This window comes from Pelodiscus sinensis, chromosome 2, assembly GCF_052426305.1.
Source record: "Pelodiscus sinensis isolate ZL-2025 chromosome 2, ASM5242630v1, whole genome shotgun sequence".
Taxonomy (NCBI): domain Eukaryota; kingdom Metazoa; phylum Chordata; order Testudines; family Trionychidae; genus Pelodiscus; species Pelodiscus sinensis.
In genome coordinates this window covers 260,282,491-260,297,931 of record NC_143053.1, presented here as the reverse complement: position 1 = coordinate 260,297,931, position 15,441 = coordinate 260,282,491, and the positions used below count along the sequence as shown (strand labels likewise).

The following is a 15,441-nucleotide window of genomic DNA, read 5'->3' as shown; positions in this document are numbered from 1 at the left end:
ATCCACCTCTTCCACCTGGCTAGGTGGCCTGTAGTAGACTCCTAGCATGACATCACCCTAGTTTTTTACCCCTTTTAGCTTAACCCAGAGACTCTCTACACAGCTATCTCCTACGTTCATCTCCACTTCAGTCCAAGTGTGTACATTTTTAATATACAAGGCAACCCCTCCTCCCTTTTTTCCCTGTCTGTCCTTCCTGAGCAAGCCGTACCCTTCCATACCAACATTCCAATCATGCGTCCCATCCCACCAGGTTTTTGTAATACCAATGATATCATAGTTGTATTTATTGGTTAGCAATTCCAGTTCTTCCTGCTTATTACCCATACTTCTCGCATTTGTATATAGGCATCTAAGATACTGATTTGATCTTGCCTCCCTGTTGTGCCCTGACCCTCCTTTCTCCTTGCCATTATAGGCCGTAGTCCCCCCCATTTCCCCCATCTCCCAGTCCTGCACATTCAGCACTTACCTGTGGGCTTTGCTCACCTGTCCCCGTCTAACCTAGTTTAAAGCCCTCCTCTTACTTATTTATAAATGATCTAGAGAAAGGGGTAAACAGTGAGGTGGAAAAATTTTCAGATGATTCCAAACTGCTCGAGAGAGTTAAGACCAAAGCAGACTGTGAAGAGCTTCAAAAAGATTTCACCAACCTAAGTGATTGGGCAACAAAATGGCAAATGAAATTTAATGTTGATAAATGTAAAGTAATGCACACTGGAAACAAATAATCCCAACTATACATACTATATGATGGGGACTAATTTGGCTACAATGCCTCAAGAGAGAGAGAGATCTTAGAGTCATTGTGGATAGTTCTCTGAACACAGCCACTCAGGTTACGTCTACAATATGGAATTTTTTGCGGAAAAGCAGATGGGCTCTTTCGGAAGCTCTGTAAACCTCGTTTCACGAGGAAGAAGGGCTCTTCTGAAAGAGGTTTTTCTGAAATTTGGCCCAACATAGATGGGCCAAATTTTGAAAAAGCCACTTCTGAAAAAATAACCAGAAAAAGGTACACAAATTGTGGAATGCAATTTGCATACCTTTTTCCAAAAAAGAAGTGTAGTGTAGACGTATCCTCAGTGTGCCGCAGCAGTCAGAAAAGCAAATAGAATATTAGGAATCATTTAAAAAGGGACAGAGAATAAGACAGAAAATATGTTTCTATATAAATTCATGGTTCACCCCCATCTTAAATACTGTGTACAGATGTGGTTGCCTCATCTCACAAAAGATCTATTGGCATTAGAAAAGTTTCAGAAAAGAGCAACAAAAATGATTAGGGGTTTGAAATGGGTGCCATATGAGGAGAGACTAATAGGGCTGTGATATTTCAGCTTGGAAAAGAGAAGACTAAGGGGGACATGAGAGAGGTCTATAAAATCATGACTGGTGTGGAAAAAGTGAATAAGGATGTAGTTGGGGGGTAGCAGGAGTGGCTTTGTGAGCTGCACTTTTGGGGGTTGAAGAGCTGCATGGGGCTTGCAAGCCGAGGGTTGGCCACAGCTGATCTAGATGATCGTGACTCCCAGGGAGGGTGTCTCTGTGCTAGTGAGGAGAGTTGGGACAAAAAAACTTTGTGATGCTGTGTCTGCCTCACTCATTGATATTGATGGTGCTGGAGATCCGGGGGAAAATATTGAATGGACAGACGATGCCGGTGAATGCAGTGCTCATCAGACATCAGCCTGAATATGCTGACTGGGTACCGGGGTGTGTCTTGGTGCATGCTTATGTGGTGCCATCTTGGTTGGTGCCAATGATGGTTCCATCAGAGCCAGAGGCAGCATTGGCGTCGGTGCCCCAGGAGGTGGCAATCGGCACAGGTCAGCTTTGATGCCGTCTTCTGTGCTGATTTCGTTGTAGTTTTAGGCGCCGCATCAGGTGTCGGTGCTGATATTGATGCCAGTGCTGAGGACTGGTGCCTAGATTCTGAAGCACACATTTATGAGGTGCACTGTGCTTCGTCAGCACGGTGCTGGAAGTGCTGGGCTTATTGGCAGACCTCGCTCCAGAGGAGCTCAGTGCCAAGGCCAGGGGTCTGTCTGGAGAAGTCCTGGCCTTTGTCTTTGCCCTGTCTGATGAGGAGGAGGGATGGTTCTTGACTGAGATTGGGAGATTTTCCCTCTCTTGAGTCCTCGTTGAAACAGGGGAGTCGTCTCGAGCTGTCTGGAGGGACTTTTCATAGGGGAGAGTCTTAAAGCTGGGATTTAGTTGAGATTGGTCCTGCCTAGGGAAGCGGGCTGGACTTGATGACCATCTAAGGTCTCTTCCGGTTCTATGGTTCTATGATTCTAAGGTGGTTGGCTCAGTCCTGTCTTGTTTATGTGGTGAGATTAGAGCAATGAGGGCACCTCTGGGAGCCATGGCATTATATACAAGAGGAATGCCTTCCTCTCCTTCTCTCAGGCATTGTATACAAGAAGAATGCCTGTTAGAGACAGGCACAGTATCTCTGCATGAGTCACATCTCTTGAATCCTGATGAGCCAGACATCTTCAACTGGAGAGAGTGCAGGAAAACCAACTTTAATTTTTTAAAAAAAAAATTAAAGAAAAAATAGGGAGAAGAATTCAAAAACTTGGAAAAGAATAAAAACTAAAGAAGTTTAACTTTTTTGATGTTTTACATCTGAGGAGGGTGACTGCAAAGGAGCTCCTCTGCTGTCGAGGATAATAATAAGTTCTTCAATCCATCAGAAAAAGGTCGAACATGATCCAATGTCTGGAAGCTGAAGACAGACAAATTTATACTGTACGTTTTTAGCAGTGAGAGTAATTAATCAGTGGGACAATTTATGAAGGACTGTGGTGGATTCTCCATCTCGAACCATTTTTAAATTAAAACAGGATGTTTTCCAAAAGATATGCTCTATACTGTGGAACAGGTCTCTAGCTTGTGTTATACAGAAGGTCAGACCAGGTGATCACAGTGGTCCCTTCTGTTCTTGGAATCTAAGAAGCTGTGGTTTAGCCCTTTGTTCCTAGCTATCTCATCTTGAAATTATAAGATAAAGCTTGGCATCCATCAATTTTACCCTATAGAGATAAACCAAGAAAAATACTTACATTGATAATAGCAATTTACAGATAGGCAAAACAGGAAAAATGCTCTGGACATTATATTAGTGTTGATTTGAATAAATATACTTTGCATATTTTGACACATGATGTTGGATCCCATATAATTTTGCACAACTATAAACATTTACACAAATGAAAGTTGCAAAACAATGCTTGACAATTAAAAATCATTATCCATAGGAATTAAAGAAACATAACAATTGAATTCTGCTAAGTCTATTGATTTATGGGCTTGTGTTTGGCTGTGTCTAAACAAGCCCTCTGCGGAAGCCTGGTTCTCAGGAGAGTCAAGTTCTTTTGCTTGCCTAAACAATGACAGAGCTGCATATGGCTCTGAGGGAGTAGAGAGTGACCTTGTCATGGAGGATGCCAGGATGACGATAGGGTCTCCACCAGACGTGCAAGAGGAGGGAGAGAGGGAGGTTGGCAGGGAAGGCCAGTTGTGTGAGGGGGGAAACGGAATGAAGAATGCCTGTGACACAGTCAGGCTGGAGAGCTGCAAGAGGGCAGATCTGTTAGCCACAGGGGATACGTGTAGACGACACGGCTCTGTTGACGGAGCCATGGAATCTAGACACACCCAGGATGTGAAAGGCCTCTTCAGTATTAGCTGAAATGGGACCACTCAGGTCAGTGAGGGACACCTGATGTCTATTATGGCCTGCTGAAGCCTTTAACCCCCATCCTTTGGGCACAGATGGAGGGGGAGGGAGAGACAGGGGCAATGAGAGGCTGTGCTCTTCCCACAGGAGAACAGCCACACCGGAGTCTCTGCTGCAGGAAGAGCTGACACCCCAGGGCAACTGACAGGATGACGCCCTGCACCAGTGAGAAGACAACAAAGGGTTCTCCTGTGGGCTTTTGTTCATGAGACTGTTTCCTTTATGTCTGGTGAAGTGCCACCCCCTTAGGCCAACTTTTAGGTCTTCCCTAAATGAGCACAGCCAGGGAAAGGCAAACCCTGCCCTGAGTGGGGGCTGTTTACCCCAGGCCCACCAACACCAGAGGGGGAAGTGACAATGTGGTAAGAGAAAGCAGGTGCCTTGTTGTCACCGAATGTGGGGGAGTCACCAGGCCCCGCACCCCATCCACAGCCAGACGTGACTCTCAGGCAGCAGGTAGAAGAGAAGTGTTATTGGTTCCCAGGGACACAGCATAGCACTGACTTGTTGTTAGAGGGACTAGGAGCAGATAATACAACCCATCTTGGGGGCAGGGGGCCCAGAGCCCCAGACCTAGGCCCCTACCCCAGCCCACCAGGCCAGTGAGGCTCCCTTCTCCTTAAACCAGCTGAAAACTAACCTACACCCCCAGCAACTGGCACAGCACCCAGGTTGCCCCCCCTTTGTTCAGAGTTCCAGGCAAGGCGTCACCTGATTGAATTCTCCAACTAGCTCAGGTGTCAGGCCAGCCAGGGCCATTGCCTGCGGGCTTCCCGTTAGGAGTCCTCCCCCAGAAACCCATCCCCCGTTGGGCACTGCGCACGCACGCGTGCACACACACACACACACAGAGAGTCAATGGAGAGCCGCACAGGACAGTAAGATTCATGGCACAATGAAGCAAGCGGTAAATGTAAAACAGAATGACATTGTGGCTACACAACTGAATGCAGTCCCTGCTACATCACACTTGGCACATGGTGAAGAGGACAGAGAGGGGAGACAATGACTGCGTCAGTGCAGGCGATGGAAGAGTGGGAGGAGAGGGCAGCCTGGAGAAGAAGAATAGCCCCCAACACTGATTGGCTGGAAAAGACACGAGGACCAGATGCCAGGATGAGAGGCAGTGAGCAGGCAGGTGATACTGGAAATGTGCGCTTAAAGTTATACGTATGCACATTTAATGCATTTTCTCTTACCTTTGGAGTTGAAATAGATGTCTCCTCACTTGGGTCACTCACAGCCCCATCTGCACACACAGCCGACACCCGGAATCTGTAGAGCGTCTGAGCAGTCAGGCCTTGTATGGTACAGGACTTGGTTCTCTGTCCCGTCCTTTGTTCCAGCCATTTAGATTTTCCCTCATCACTCTTGTCTCCAGCCTCCTCTCTGTATTGCACCTTGTACTCGCTTACACTGACTCCATCTCCAATGACACATGGACTCTCCCAGCTCAGGGTGACGGCAGATGATTGTACAGTCTCTGCTACAGGTTTCCCAGGGGGGCTGGTTGGAAGGGTCTTCACTGTGTCGCTCACGTCGCTGCTCTCGCTGAGCCCTGGTTTGCTCACTGCCACGTATCGGAACTGGTACTGGGTGTTTGGACGGAGCCCTGTGACTGTGAGTGTCTCTTGTGTGTTACTGACATTCACAGCCACCCAGTTCTCCTGCCCGACAAGTCTGTACTCTGCCCGGTAGCAGCATATCTCAGTCCTGCAATAGGCTGCCAGTTTCAGTGTGAGCTGCACACGGTCATGTCGGACTCCACCAATCAGGAGAGGAAGAGGCTTTGATGGAGGCTGGAAGTCAGTGCTGAGCAGCTCTCTGTTTTCATACAGGTAAATGGAAGCACCTGGATTGGCCTTGTCTGGAACAGAGGCCACAATGAATCGGGTCTTCCCGTTAGATTTGTTGACCTGGGCAAAGTCAGAGAAGGACTTTACGGCTCTTTGGGCTTTTCTCCTTATCTTGTCATCCTCAAACCACTTTGCGGAGTTTGGCATTTCACCAGCAGGACCAGCTAGGGCTGGATCGAGAGTTTTCGTCACAAATTGTCTCCGCAGCCACAGATTCAGTTCTGAGAAGTAGGGTTCCTCGTCGTGCAATGAAGTGAGCGTGAGAGACACCACGAAGTTGTGCCTGGGGCTGAGAACTACGCGCTGTAGCTCACTCCTGGAGGATACAATTTCCACCCCCTCCAGCTCGGCAAGGTAGGAACTGACAAAATCCAGCTCTTCCTGTGTCTTATCCAGAAATTCATTGAGTTGCTGGGCACCAAATGGAGATTGCTCCTTGCTGGTTAAAATCTCCACCAGAGCCCCTTCCTCTGCTCCACCCCCACGGATTAAGGGCAAGGTTCTCGCGAGCTCTTTCTGGAAGCTCTGTCTGTGCTGTGTGCACAGCTTTCTGAACTGCTGGATTTTCCTCCCGATCTCGGGGAAGGCTGTAGCCGCTCTGTCTTTCACCATGTCATTGCACTGGATGTCGCACTCAGTCAGATGCTCCAGGGCACTTTGTGCATCATCAACCAGCACCGAGCTGATCTCACGCACCAGCTGAGTGGCTCTGGAATCCAGCTTGCTCAGGGGGTACAGCCAGACACGTACTGATACAGCCTTTTCCCCAGAGTCACCAAGCAGCTTAGGGAGAGTCGAATAAACTCCCAGGGCATCTTGATAAGAAACCGGATTGTTCTCCAGAGCAAAATCACCGTAAAATTTGCAACTGAAATTTTCATTTTTTTCTATTTCTTTGTTCTTCATTTCTCCAGACCCCTCTGCTACTCCAGAAACCTTTGGGATCTTTTCTACCATCAGCTTCATTTCTACCTCTACCTCTCTCACACTCTCTGATGAAGAAATTTCTCGATCAAAGACGAAGAAAGCCTGTGCCCCATACAGCACGGCCGTGACCACATGGGTGGCCGTGCCTTGGTCAAACACAGCAGGATAAGAGACATTCTCTGGTCCTAAATGGCTCATACTCAGCTCCTCGTAGCTGGTTGTTACTGCGTAGTAGAGAGCAACACGAGCTTGGTTCTTTGATTTCTTGGTATCACTTATAAATGCGGCAGATCCACCTATTTCCACCAACCCGCCCAGGACACTGGCCTTCAGGGACCCAGACAGATTGAGGGCAGAGGCCTTATCTTCCATGGTGTCAGATGCAATGATCTGGAATTCAGTCTTGGGATTTGGCTTTGTCACCACGTCATTCTTAAGAGCCTCGATGCCCCATAATGTGACACCTGGAAAATACCCCCCAAGGACATTGTCAGTGACCACTGGAGAGAATGAGAAATATTTTCAATTTATTTTAATAATATGACTGCATTTTTAAGACATGTAATGAGCAGAAAATACCATCCCTGGAGGCTCAAATCACTGTTGCCTGTTATCTGATTCTCTGTTTAGGGTGACCATATTTCCTTCTGCCAAATACAGGACACCTGGCAAATTGCTTTGATTCAAGTGAATCCAACAGCAACCAATCAGCTTTGTAGCACTGGCTTTTAAAACAGCATTAAGCTGGCACAGACACCATTGAAAAACACACTGCATCATAAGAACATAAGAACGGCCGTACTGGGTCAGACCAAAGGTCCATCTAGCCCAGTATCCTGTCTGCCGACAGCGGCCAGCACCAGATGCCCCAGAGAGGGTGGACCGAAGACAATGATCAAGCGATTTGTCTCCTGCCATCCCTCTCCAGCCTCTGACAAAGAGAGGCCAAGGACACCATTTTATCCCCTGGCTAATAGCCTTTTATGGACCTAACCGCCATGAAATTATCTAGCTTCTCTTTAAACTCTGTTATAGTCCTAGCCTTCACAGCCTCCTCTGGCAAGGAGTTCCAAAGATTGACTATGTTCTGTGTGAAGAAGAACTTTCTTTTATCAGTTTTAAACCAGCTACCCATTAATTTCATTTGGTATCCTCTAGTTCTTCTATTAGAAGGTGGATTTTGGAAAGCTCAGAGATCTCATAGGTAAGGTTCCATGGGAATTGAGAATGAGGGGAAAAACAACTGAGGAGAGTTGGCAGTTTTTCAAAGGGACATTGTTAAGGGCCCAAAAGCAAGCTATTCCGCTGTGTTGGAAAATACGGCAAAAGACCACCTTGGCTTAACTACGAGATCTTGCATGACCTAAAAATAAAAAAAGGAGTCATATAAAAAATAGGAAGTTGGACAAATTACAAAGGATGAATATAGGCAAAGAGCACAGGAATGCAGGGGCAAGATTAGAAGGGAAAGGCACAGAATGAGCTCAAACTAGCTACGGGAATAAAGACAAACAAGAAGACTTTTTATAAATACATTAGAAGCAAGAGGAAGACCAAAGACAGGGTAGGCCCACTGCTCAGTGAGGAGGGAGAAGCAGTAACAGGAAACTTGGAAATGGCGGAGATGCTCAATGACTTCTTTGTTTCGGTCTTCACCGAGAAGTCTGTAGGAATGCCTAACATAGAATCATAGAATACTAGGACTGGAAGGAACCCAAGAGGTCATCGAGTCCAGTCTCCTGCCCTCATGGCAGGACCAAATACTTTCTAGACCATCCCTGATAGACATTTATCTAACCTACTCTTAAATATCTCCAGAGATGGAGATTCCACAACCTCCCTGGGCAATTTATTCCAGTGTTTGACCACCCTGACAGTTAGGAACCTTTTCCTAATGTCCAACCTAAACCTCCCTTGCTGCAGTTCAAGCCCATTGCTTCTTGTTCTATCCCCAGAGGCCAAGATGAACAAGTTTTCTCCCTCCTCCTTATGACACCCTTTTAGATACCTGAAAACTGCTATCATGTCCCCTCTTGGTCTTCTCCTTTCTAAACTAAACAAGCCCAATTCTTTCAGCCTTTCTTCATAGGTCATGTTCTCTAGACCTTTCATCATTCTTGTTGCTCTTCTCTGGACCCTCTCCAATTTCTCCACATCTTTCTTGAAATGTGTCAGCCGCTTTTCCGGAAAAACTTGCCAGCTGACTACACTGGCCGCCTGAATTTCCGCAAAAGCACTGACTTCCTACTGTAAGAAATCAGTGCTTTGTGCAGAAATACTATGCTGCTCCCATTCAGGCAAAAGTCCTAAGTTAGTTCGAATTAGTGCTGTAGTGTAGACAGGTGCCACAGGACTCCTCGTGGCTTTTGTTTTGCCATGGTAAGAGCAGGTCTCATGCTGGTATCCTGATGCCTCAGGGCAGGGGAAGCCATTCACAAAGTTCCAAGAAAGTGTCCTTCTGCATTCAGAAGTTCTGCAGCCATTGCCGCCCGCCCTGCTTCCCCTGCTGCTTTTCTGTACTTACCGCTTTTTAACCCTGAGGCACCCACTACCTAGCTCAATCATTTGCAAGGGGATGTCTTTGCCCTTTTTACATGCATTTTTCTTCCCCGCTCTGTCTTTTAATATTTCAGAATAACTCTTCTTTACCTCGCAGTATATTTACCATTTAAAGCTTTTCTAAACATTTCTCTCTTTACGCACCTTTATAGAATAAGCCTTTTCTCTAAAGCTTTTTATCATGTGCTTACTAAACAATCTCCACTTCCTAAGGGTATGTCTACGCTACAAAGTTAATTCAAACTAACAGCCATTAGCTCAAATTAACTTTCATAGGGGCTACACATACAAACCGCTAGTTCGAATTTAATTTGAACTAGCATAGCGCTTAATTTGAACTAGGTAAACCTCATTCTACGAGGACTAACGCCTAGTTCGAATTAAGTAGTTCTGTGTAGCCACTTAATTCGAACTAGTGGGAGGCTAGCCCTCCCCAGCTTGCCCTGGTGGCCACTCTGGCCAACACCAGGGAAACTCTTCTGCCCCCCTCCTGGCCCCAGAGCCCTTAAAGGGGCACGGTCTGCCCACGGTGCCCGTGCCAGTTGCAAGCCTGCCAGCACCCAGCCAGCAGACCCTGCACCTAGCATGGGATGAGCCAGCCACCCGCTGCCACCCAGCCCTCCGCCTCTTCCCGGGACCAGGCTGGCGGCTCCCGGGAGCCTGCCCGGGGCTGCAAGTGGCGGGCGCCCGCCTGGTCTAGTGCGGACATCATGGACCTCATTGAGGTTTGTGGGGAGGCCGCCAATGCCCATGATCACCGCACTAGGCACAGGAACGCAGCAGTCTACAGCCGCATGGCTGCCAGCCTGGCCACCAGAGGCCACACCCAGGAGCACTGTGCTGAGCTTTCCCTTCTCTTCCCTTCCTCCCCTTCCTCCCCCTTGCAGCTTCCTCCTCCCAGGTTTCCCACTCCCCTTTCCCACCCTCTCTTTCCTCCTTTCCCTAGAGTTTCATTCCCCCTCCCCAGTTGTATTAAATAAAGAGAGTTTCTGTTTTTGAAAATGTCTTTTATTTGACATCAGGAAGGGGGGGCTAGGGAAGTGGAAGAAGGAGAGGGAGGACTGGGGCACAAGCCCCCAGTGGGGCAGACCGGGGGGACTGTTAGTGCTCCTCAGGGTGGAAGCTCTCCCGCAGGGCCCCCTGGATCCTGACAGCCCCTCGATGGTCCTCCCGGATGGCAGCCTGCAGACAGTGCAGCCAGGCTACCAGCAATGTGTCCACAAGATGCAGCAGAGTCCCCGGGGGCAGGTCTGGTTCCATGTTGCAGAGTGCCCTGGTGCCCCGAGTGAGGGCAGGCAGAGCACTCCGACACACAAATGCTTTGCTGTCCCTCAGCGAGGTGGACCAGCAAGCAGAGAAACCTGAGAACTGTCTGTCGAAGATGTGGGGTCGGGTCTCTTTAAGCACAGCCCTCAGCTAGCCTGAGGCAGCAGCCCCACACACTAAGTCCAACCCTGATGCCCTGCTGGCACTGGTTCCGGCCAGCCTTACCTTCCATTCAGGGTCCACTCAATGTGGACGTGCTATTTCGAATTAGCAAAACGCTAATTCGAATTAGTTTTTAGGTCTAGATGCACTAATTCAAATTAGTTTATTTCGAATTAACTAATTTGAATTACATTAGTTCGAATTAGCGCTGTAGTGTAGACATACTCTAAACTATTTTGAAAGTTCCTTTTTTTCTGCCATGTTTTCTCTTTGAATTTCAAAATAACTCTTTTAAATGCTCTTTTCTTCACCTGCATTTTTATTTAATAAATTTAAAGGCTCCTCTCCCAACTTATCTTTAAATTTAATATTTTATAGCTTTTTAATTGCCCCAGGAAGATCTGAGTTACATGCTGACCTATCTGTGTGACTCGTCTCTTCAGATCTGAAGAACACTTGGTTTGATGAAACTGGTTTTCATCAACCACTTATCATAACATCTAGTGCAGGGCTGGGGAACTGTTTTTTGGACAGAAGGCTGATGACCCCCAGAAAAACCAGTCAAGGGCTGCTCTCAAGTGAGATGCCCACAAAACCCAAAATTCCTCTCTGACATGACAGTCCCCACATTCCCCTTGCACATGAGAGCCTGGGGGTCGAGCCTATTAGATTTTGTGTGCTTCAGTCCCATGGAAGGATTGAGGGGGTCGAGTCCTGAGCCTTGGAGGCCAGAACCTGGCACGCTTGGCAGGGGCGGATGAGAGTGCCGCGGGGCCGCGGGCAGCAAAATTTCACGGGCACCCCCCTTTGACACAGCGCATATGCCGTGGTGCCAAGGCGCATGCACAGGGCCTCGGGAAGCGCGGGGTCCAGGGCAGCCGCCCCGCTCGCCCTGCCCTAAATCAGCCGCTGACGCTCGGGACTGCATCCAGCTGCCAGACCTTAGGCTTCCTACCTCTGATCTAGTGTCTGGGAGGTGAGATGAGGACTGGGACTGCCTATGGAGCCGGCATTTCTGACTCTTTGTTAATCAGTGTGGCAAGACAGAAGTTGACTTTTGGTTTTGGTTTGGTATAATGTAATTATAGAAACCCCACCGGTGTGGAGTGAGTCTGTGCTCCAGCTCTGCTGTTTGCCCTGAGTCTGGTATTCTCAGCTGTGACCCACTGAGGCACAGTGACACCATCCCAAAGGAGCAAAGGCTTAAACAGGTTCTTCTGCTGAAAAGGCCCCTGCAGGGTGGCTAAAGCCAGAGGTCTGTAAACAAGAAATACAAGTGGTGTTCAGTGCATCTGTACCTGGTATGAGAGCGTCGCTGCGGCAGTCGTACAGCATCCCCAGCCGGAGAGGGCGGCCCAGGGCTGGCATCTCAATTGTGGAATCTCCAATGTTAGCCATGGTGGTAGCCGAGAGGTTGATCCAGCCCTAAAACACACCAGCAGCCCAGTTACACAGACACAATGTGATCTCCTATCATTGTTCTCACCGTGTGAATTTTATCCTCTATGATCTTCAGATTCCTGTGGCACCTTATAAACTAACAGATTTATTGGTGCATAAGCTTTTGTGAGCAAAGACCCACTTTGTCAGATGCATGTAGTGGAAATTTCCAAATCTGACGAAGTGGGTCTTTGCCCACGAAAGCTTATGCGCCAATACACGGGACTTCTCATTGCTTTTGCAGACTCAGACTAACCCGGCTTGATCTTCAGATTGTTACAGAGTGAATCCATCAAGGATAACAGAAGGTGCAGCATCATAACAGCCAATCCATAGAGTTTGCTGAGCTACAGGTATTTCTCTAACCTGTGTTTAAAAACTTCCAGTGCTGGAGATTCCACAGCTGCCCCAAGCAATTTATTCCAATGTTCAACCACCCTGACAGGAAGTTTTTACTAATGTCCAACTGTCACAGACTCACAGGACTTGTGCTCACTCTTGGCTCTGTACACTCCCTGTTCAGTTCAGTGAGGGTACGTCTAAACTACATGGCTCCGTTGATGGAGCCATGTAGATTTGTTTGTTCGGCAAAGGGAAATGAAGCCGCAATTTAATTAATCGCGGCTTCATTTAAATTTACATGGCTGCTGCGCTGAGCTAACAAACAGCTGATCAGCTGTTTGTCGGCTCAGAGCGCTAGTCTGGACGCTCCCCTGCCGACATGAAAGCCCTTTATCGACCTCCCCGGTAAAGGGTTTTCAGGTTGGCATGGGAGCATCCAGACTAGCGCGCTGAGCCGACAAACAGATGATCAGCGCGGCAGCCTTTTAAATGTAAATGAAGCTGCGATTATTTAAATCGCGGCTTCATTTCCCTTTGCCGATCAGCCTAATCTCATATGTTGACTCATATTCAGCTTCTCCTTTCCTTCAGAACTGTCACTTAGCCAGTTGATCTGCCTGTGGCAGTTCTTGGGATTCTTCTGTCCAAAGTGCAGGACACGGCATTTGTTCTTAGTGAACCTCATCAGATTTCAATTTGTCACTCTGCTCTCTCTCCCTACCCTCCAGTATCTATCTCTCGACCCAGTTCAGTGTCTTTCACAAACGTGCTGAGGGTGCAATCCAGCCCCTCATCCAGATTATTAATGCAGATAAAAGTTCAGATGGGTTGCCGTGTTAATCTGTAACTTTAGAAACAACAAGTAGTCCTGTAGCACCTTAGGGTATGTCTACACTAGCCTGTCCGGTCACCATTTTTAAACCCCCTTAGTCTGAACTAACTGCCCGCGGCTAGACGTGGCAGTTAAGCGTTAATTTGAACTAAGCCCTTAGTTCGAATTAACTATTACATCTGATTCCATGAGGAGTTCCATGTTACACCTCATTCCATGAAGAGTAACAGTTAATTCAAACTAAGGGCTTAGTTTGAATTAACGTTTAACTGCTGCGTCTTGCCGCGGGCAGTTAGTTCGGACTAAGGGATTTAAAAATGGCGACCGGATGGGAATATGCAAATAAAGCCCAGGATATTTAAATCCCAGGCTTCATTTGCAATTTCGAATGCCTACATTAACCTCCATAGTTCGAACTAGAGGGCTAGTGAAGAAATACCCTTCGAGACTAACAAAAATACCATTATATAGTATCATGAGCTTTTGTGGGCACAACCCTCATCTTCAGATAAACAGTGTGGAGAGAAAATCACCTCCCAACCTTCTCATGTCCAGACCCTGCATGCCCATCCCCCTCATGTACTCTCCCTCCCTCCCAGATCACACACCTCCCGCAATAACAGTTTAAATACAGCACATTAAGGATTTCTCTTACGCCATATTGTCCATGTACAGTACCCTACAATGCTTTACAAATACAACAGCTTTAGTAATAGACTTTGTTTGCCCTTCATTATGGCAAACACCCAGGGTCTGGAAAATTCCATAATCTGGCATAGCCCATTTCCTAAAATTGCTGGATTAAAGAGCTTCAAGTGTGTAATCAGGAGACAATCCTAAGTGCAGAAGGAATTCAAAGTAAAGCACAGGGGCAGCAGGATAAACAACATGCACAAAAGAGAATTCAATGCAATGGATTGTATTAAAGATCCAGCTGCCCCTCCCTCCAGAAAACTAGACACACAGCAGCCTCTGGAATAACGTATTCCATCCAGCACTAAACACAAACTCTCGGGCTTAGTTAACTCTACATTTCTACAATTGGGAGAAAATGCAGTTTAGCTCCCAACACTTACTGCGCTGCTTCCTACAAAAGAATTGAAAGTCCAGCAGCTCGTCAAGCCCTCGAGGCTGCATTAAACAGCCCAGCCCCAGAGCTGAGTGGCTCAGAGTTATTCCTGGAGACCAAGCTGTCCACAGGGAAGGAACAAGCACTGAATTCAGAAGTTTGCAGAGGCCATTAGAGTTACATTTGGATACAGGTATTGGCATCAGTCCTTACCTGGAGGGTCGATCCCCTTGCTTTAGTAGCACGAATAGGCAGAGTTCAGGGAACGTCACTGCTTTCTCAGCTGCTTCCCACTGCTCAGAGAAGGCAAAGAGCAAAACTGAAAGTGTAACTTGTCCTTGCATAAACTTAAAAAACAACCAATGGTCTGGTAGCACTTTATAGACGAACAAAACATGTACGTGGGATCATGAGCTTTCATGAGGACTGCCCACTTCTACAGATGACCAGAGTTTTTGCAGTGTTTCTCAGAACGCCCTTAGTCACACAGCAGCTCTGTCCTGCTGAGGGTGGGGATGTGAAACCTAGTGAGACAAAGGTTCTGTCTGAAGGAGACCACCCAGAAGAATGTGCCTGGATACAAACCCCAAATCACAGAGGCACCAATGAGCTGGTAGGGTCACAATCCCAACCCCGCAACAGGTAGAGTAGGGTCAGTGTGTGAGGGTGGCAGAGATCAGAGAGATTCCAGGGTTTGATAAAATGGTGACAGTGGGAAACTTCAGATCCTAATACATGGACTGACCCAGAGTGCCATGAACAGGCCATCCCTGTGGGGCGTCTCAGCACTGACTCTGGCCCTGGCATCTTTCCTGATGCATTTTCCTTGTTTGGGATATTTTGTCATTCCTTTTCTCCTTGGCCATCACCAGGGCCCTCATCACTGCATTCACTTCTCCTGGCTCAGGGACTTACACAGCGCACGTCTGTCAGCCTGTCAGCGCCAATCACAGTAAAGGGATCAATGCTGCTCATTGAATCATAGAACACTAGGACTAGAAGGACCTCGAGAGGTCATCAAGTCCAGTCCCCTGCCCTCATGGCAGGACCAAATACTGTCTAGATCATCCCTGACAGACATTTATCTAACCTGCTCTTCAATATCTCCAGAGATGGGGATTCCACAACCTCCCTGGGCAATTTATTCCAGTGTTTCACCACCCTGACATCTTTTAACAGCCTCCTGAAAATACCCCAGAGTTCATAACAAATAGTCTAATGCCCACCATAGACACCTTCA

The 15,441-nt window shown here is 47.6% G+C and overlaps 1 protein-coding gene across 2 annotated transcripts in view; it reads right to left on the bottom strand.

The window, feature by feature from the left end:
• The window catches only part of LOC149525474 (uncharacterized), a 58,119-nt gene extending 43,574 nt beyond the window's left edge, over window positions 1–14,545 (bottom strand). The window contains exons 1-3 of one of the 2 annotated variants that reach the window (XM_089775940.1): window positions 14,415–14,545; window positions 11,817–11,943; window positions 4,948–6,995 (exon numbers count right to left, since the gene is read on the bottom strand). In XM_089775940.1, coding sequence (XP_089632066.1) covers window positions 4,948–6,995; window positions 11,817–11,916 — 2,148 coding nt within the window. In that variant the 5' untranslated portion in view covers window positions 11,917–11,943; window positions 14,415–14,545. The remainder of the gene's footprint in view (window positions 1–4,947; window positions 6,996–11,816; window positions 11,944–14,414) is intronic. The other variant, XM_089775941.1, reaches the window with a different exon arrangement.
• Window positions 14,546–15,441: the final 896 nt, after the last annotated feature.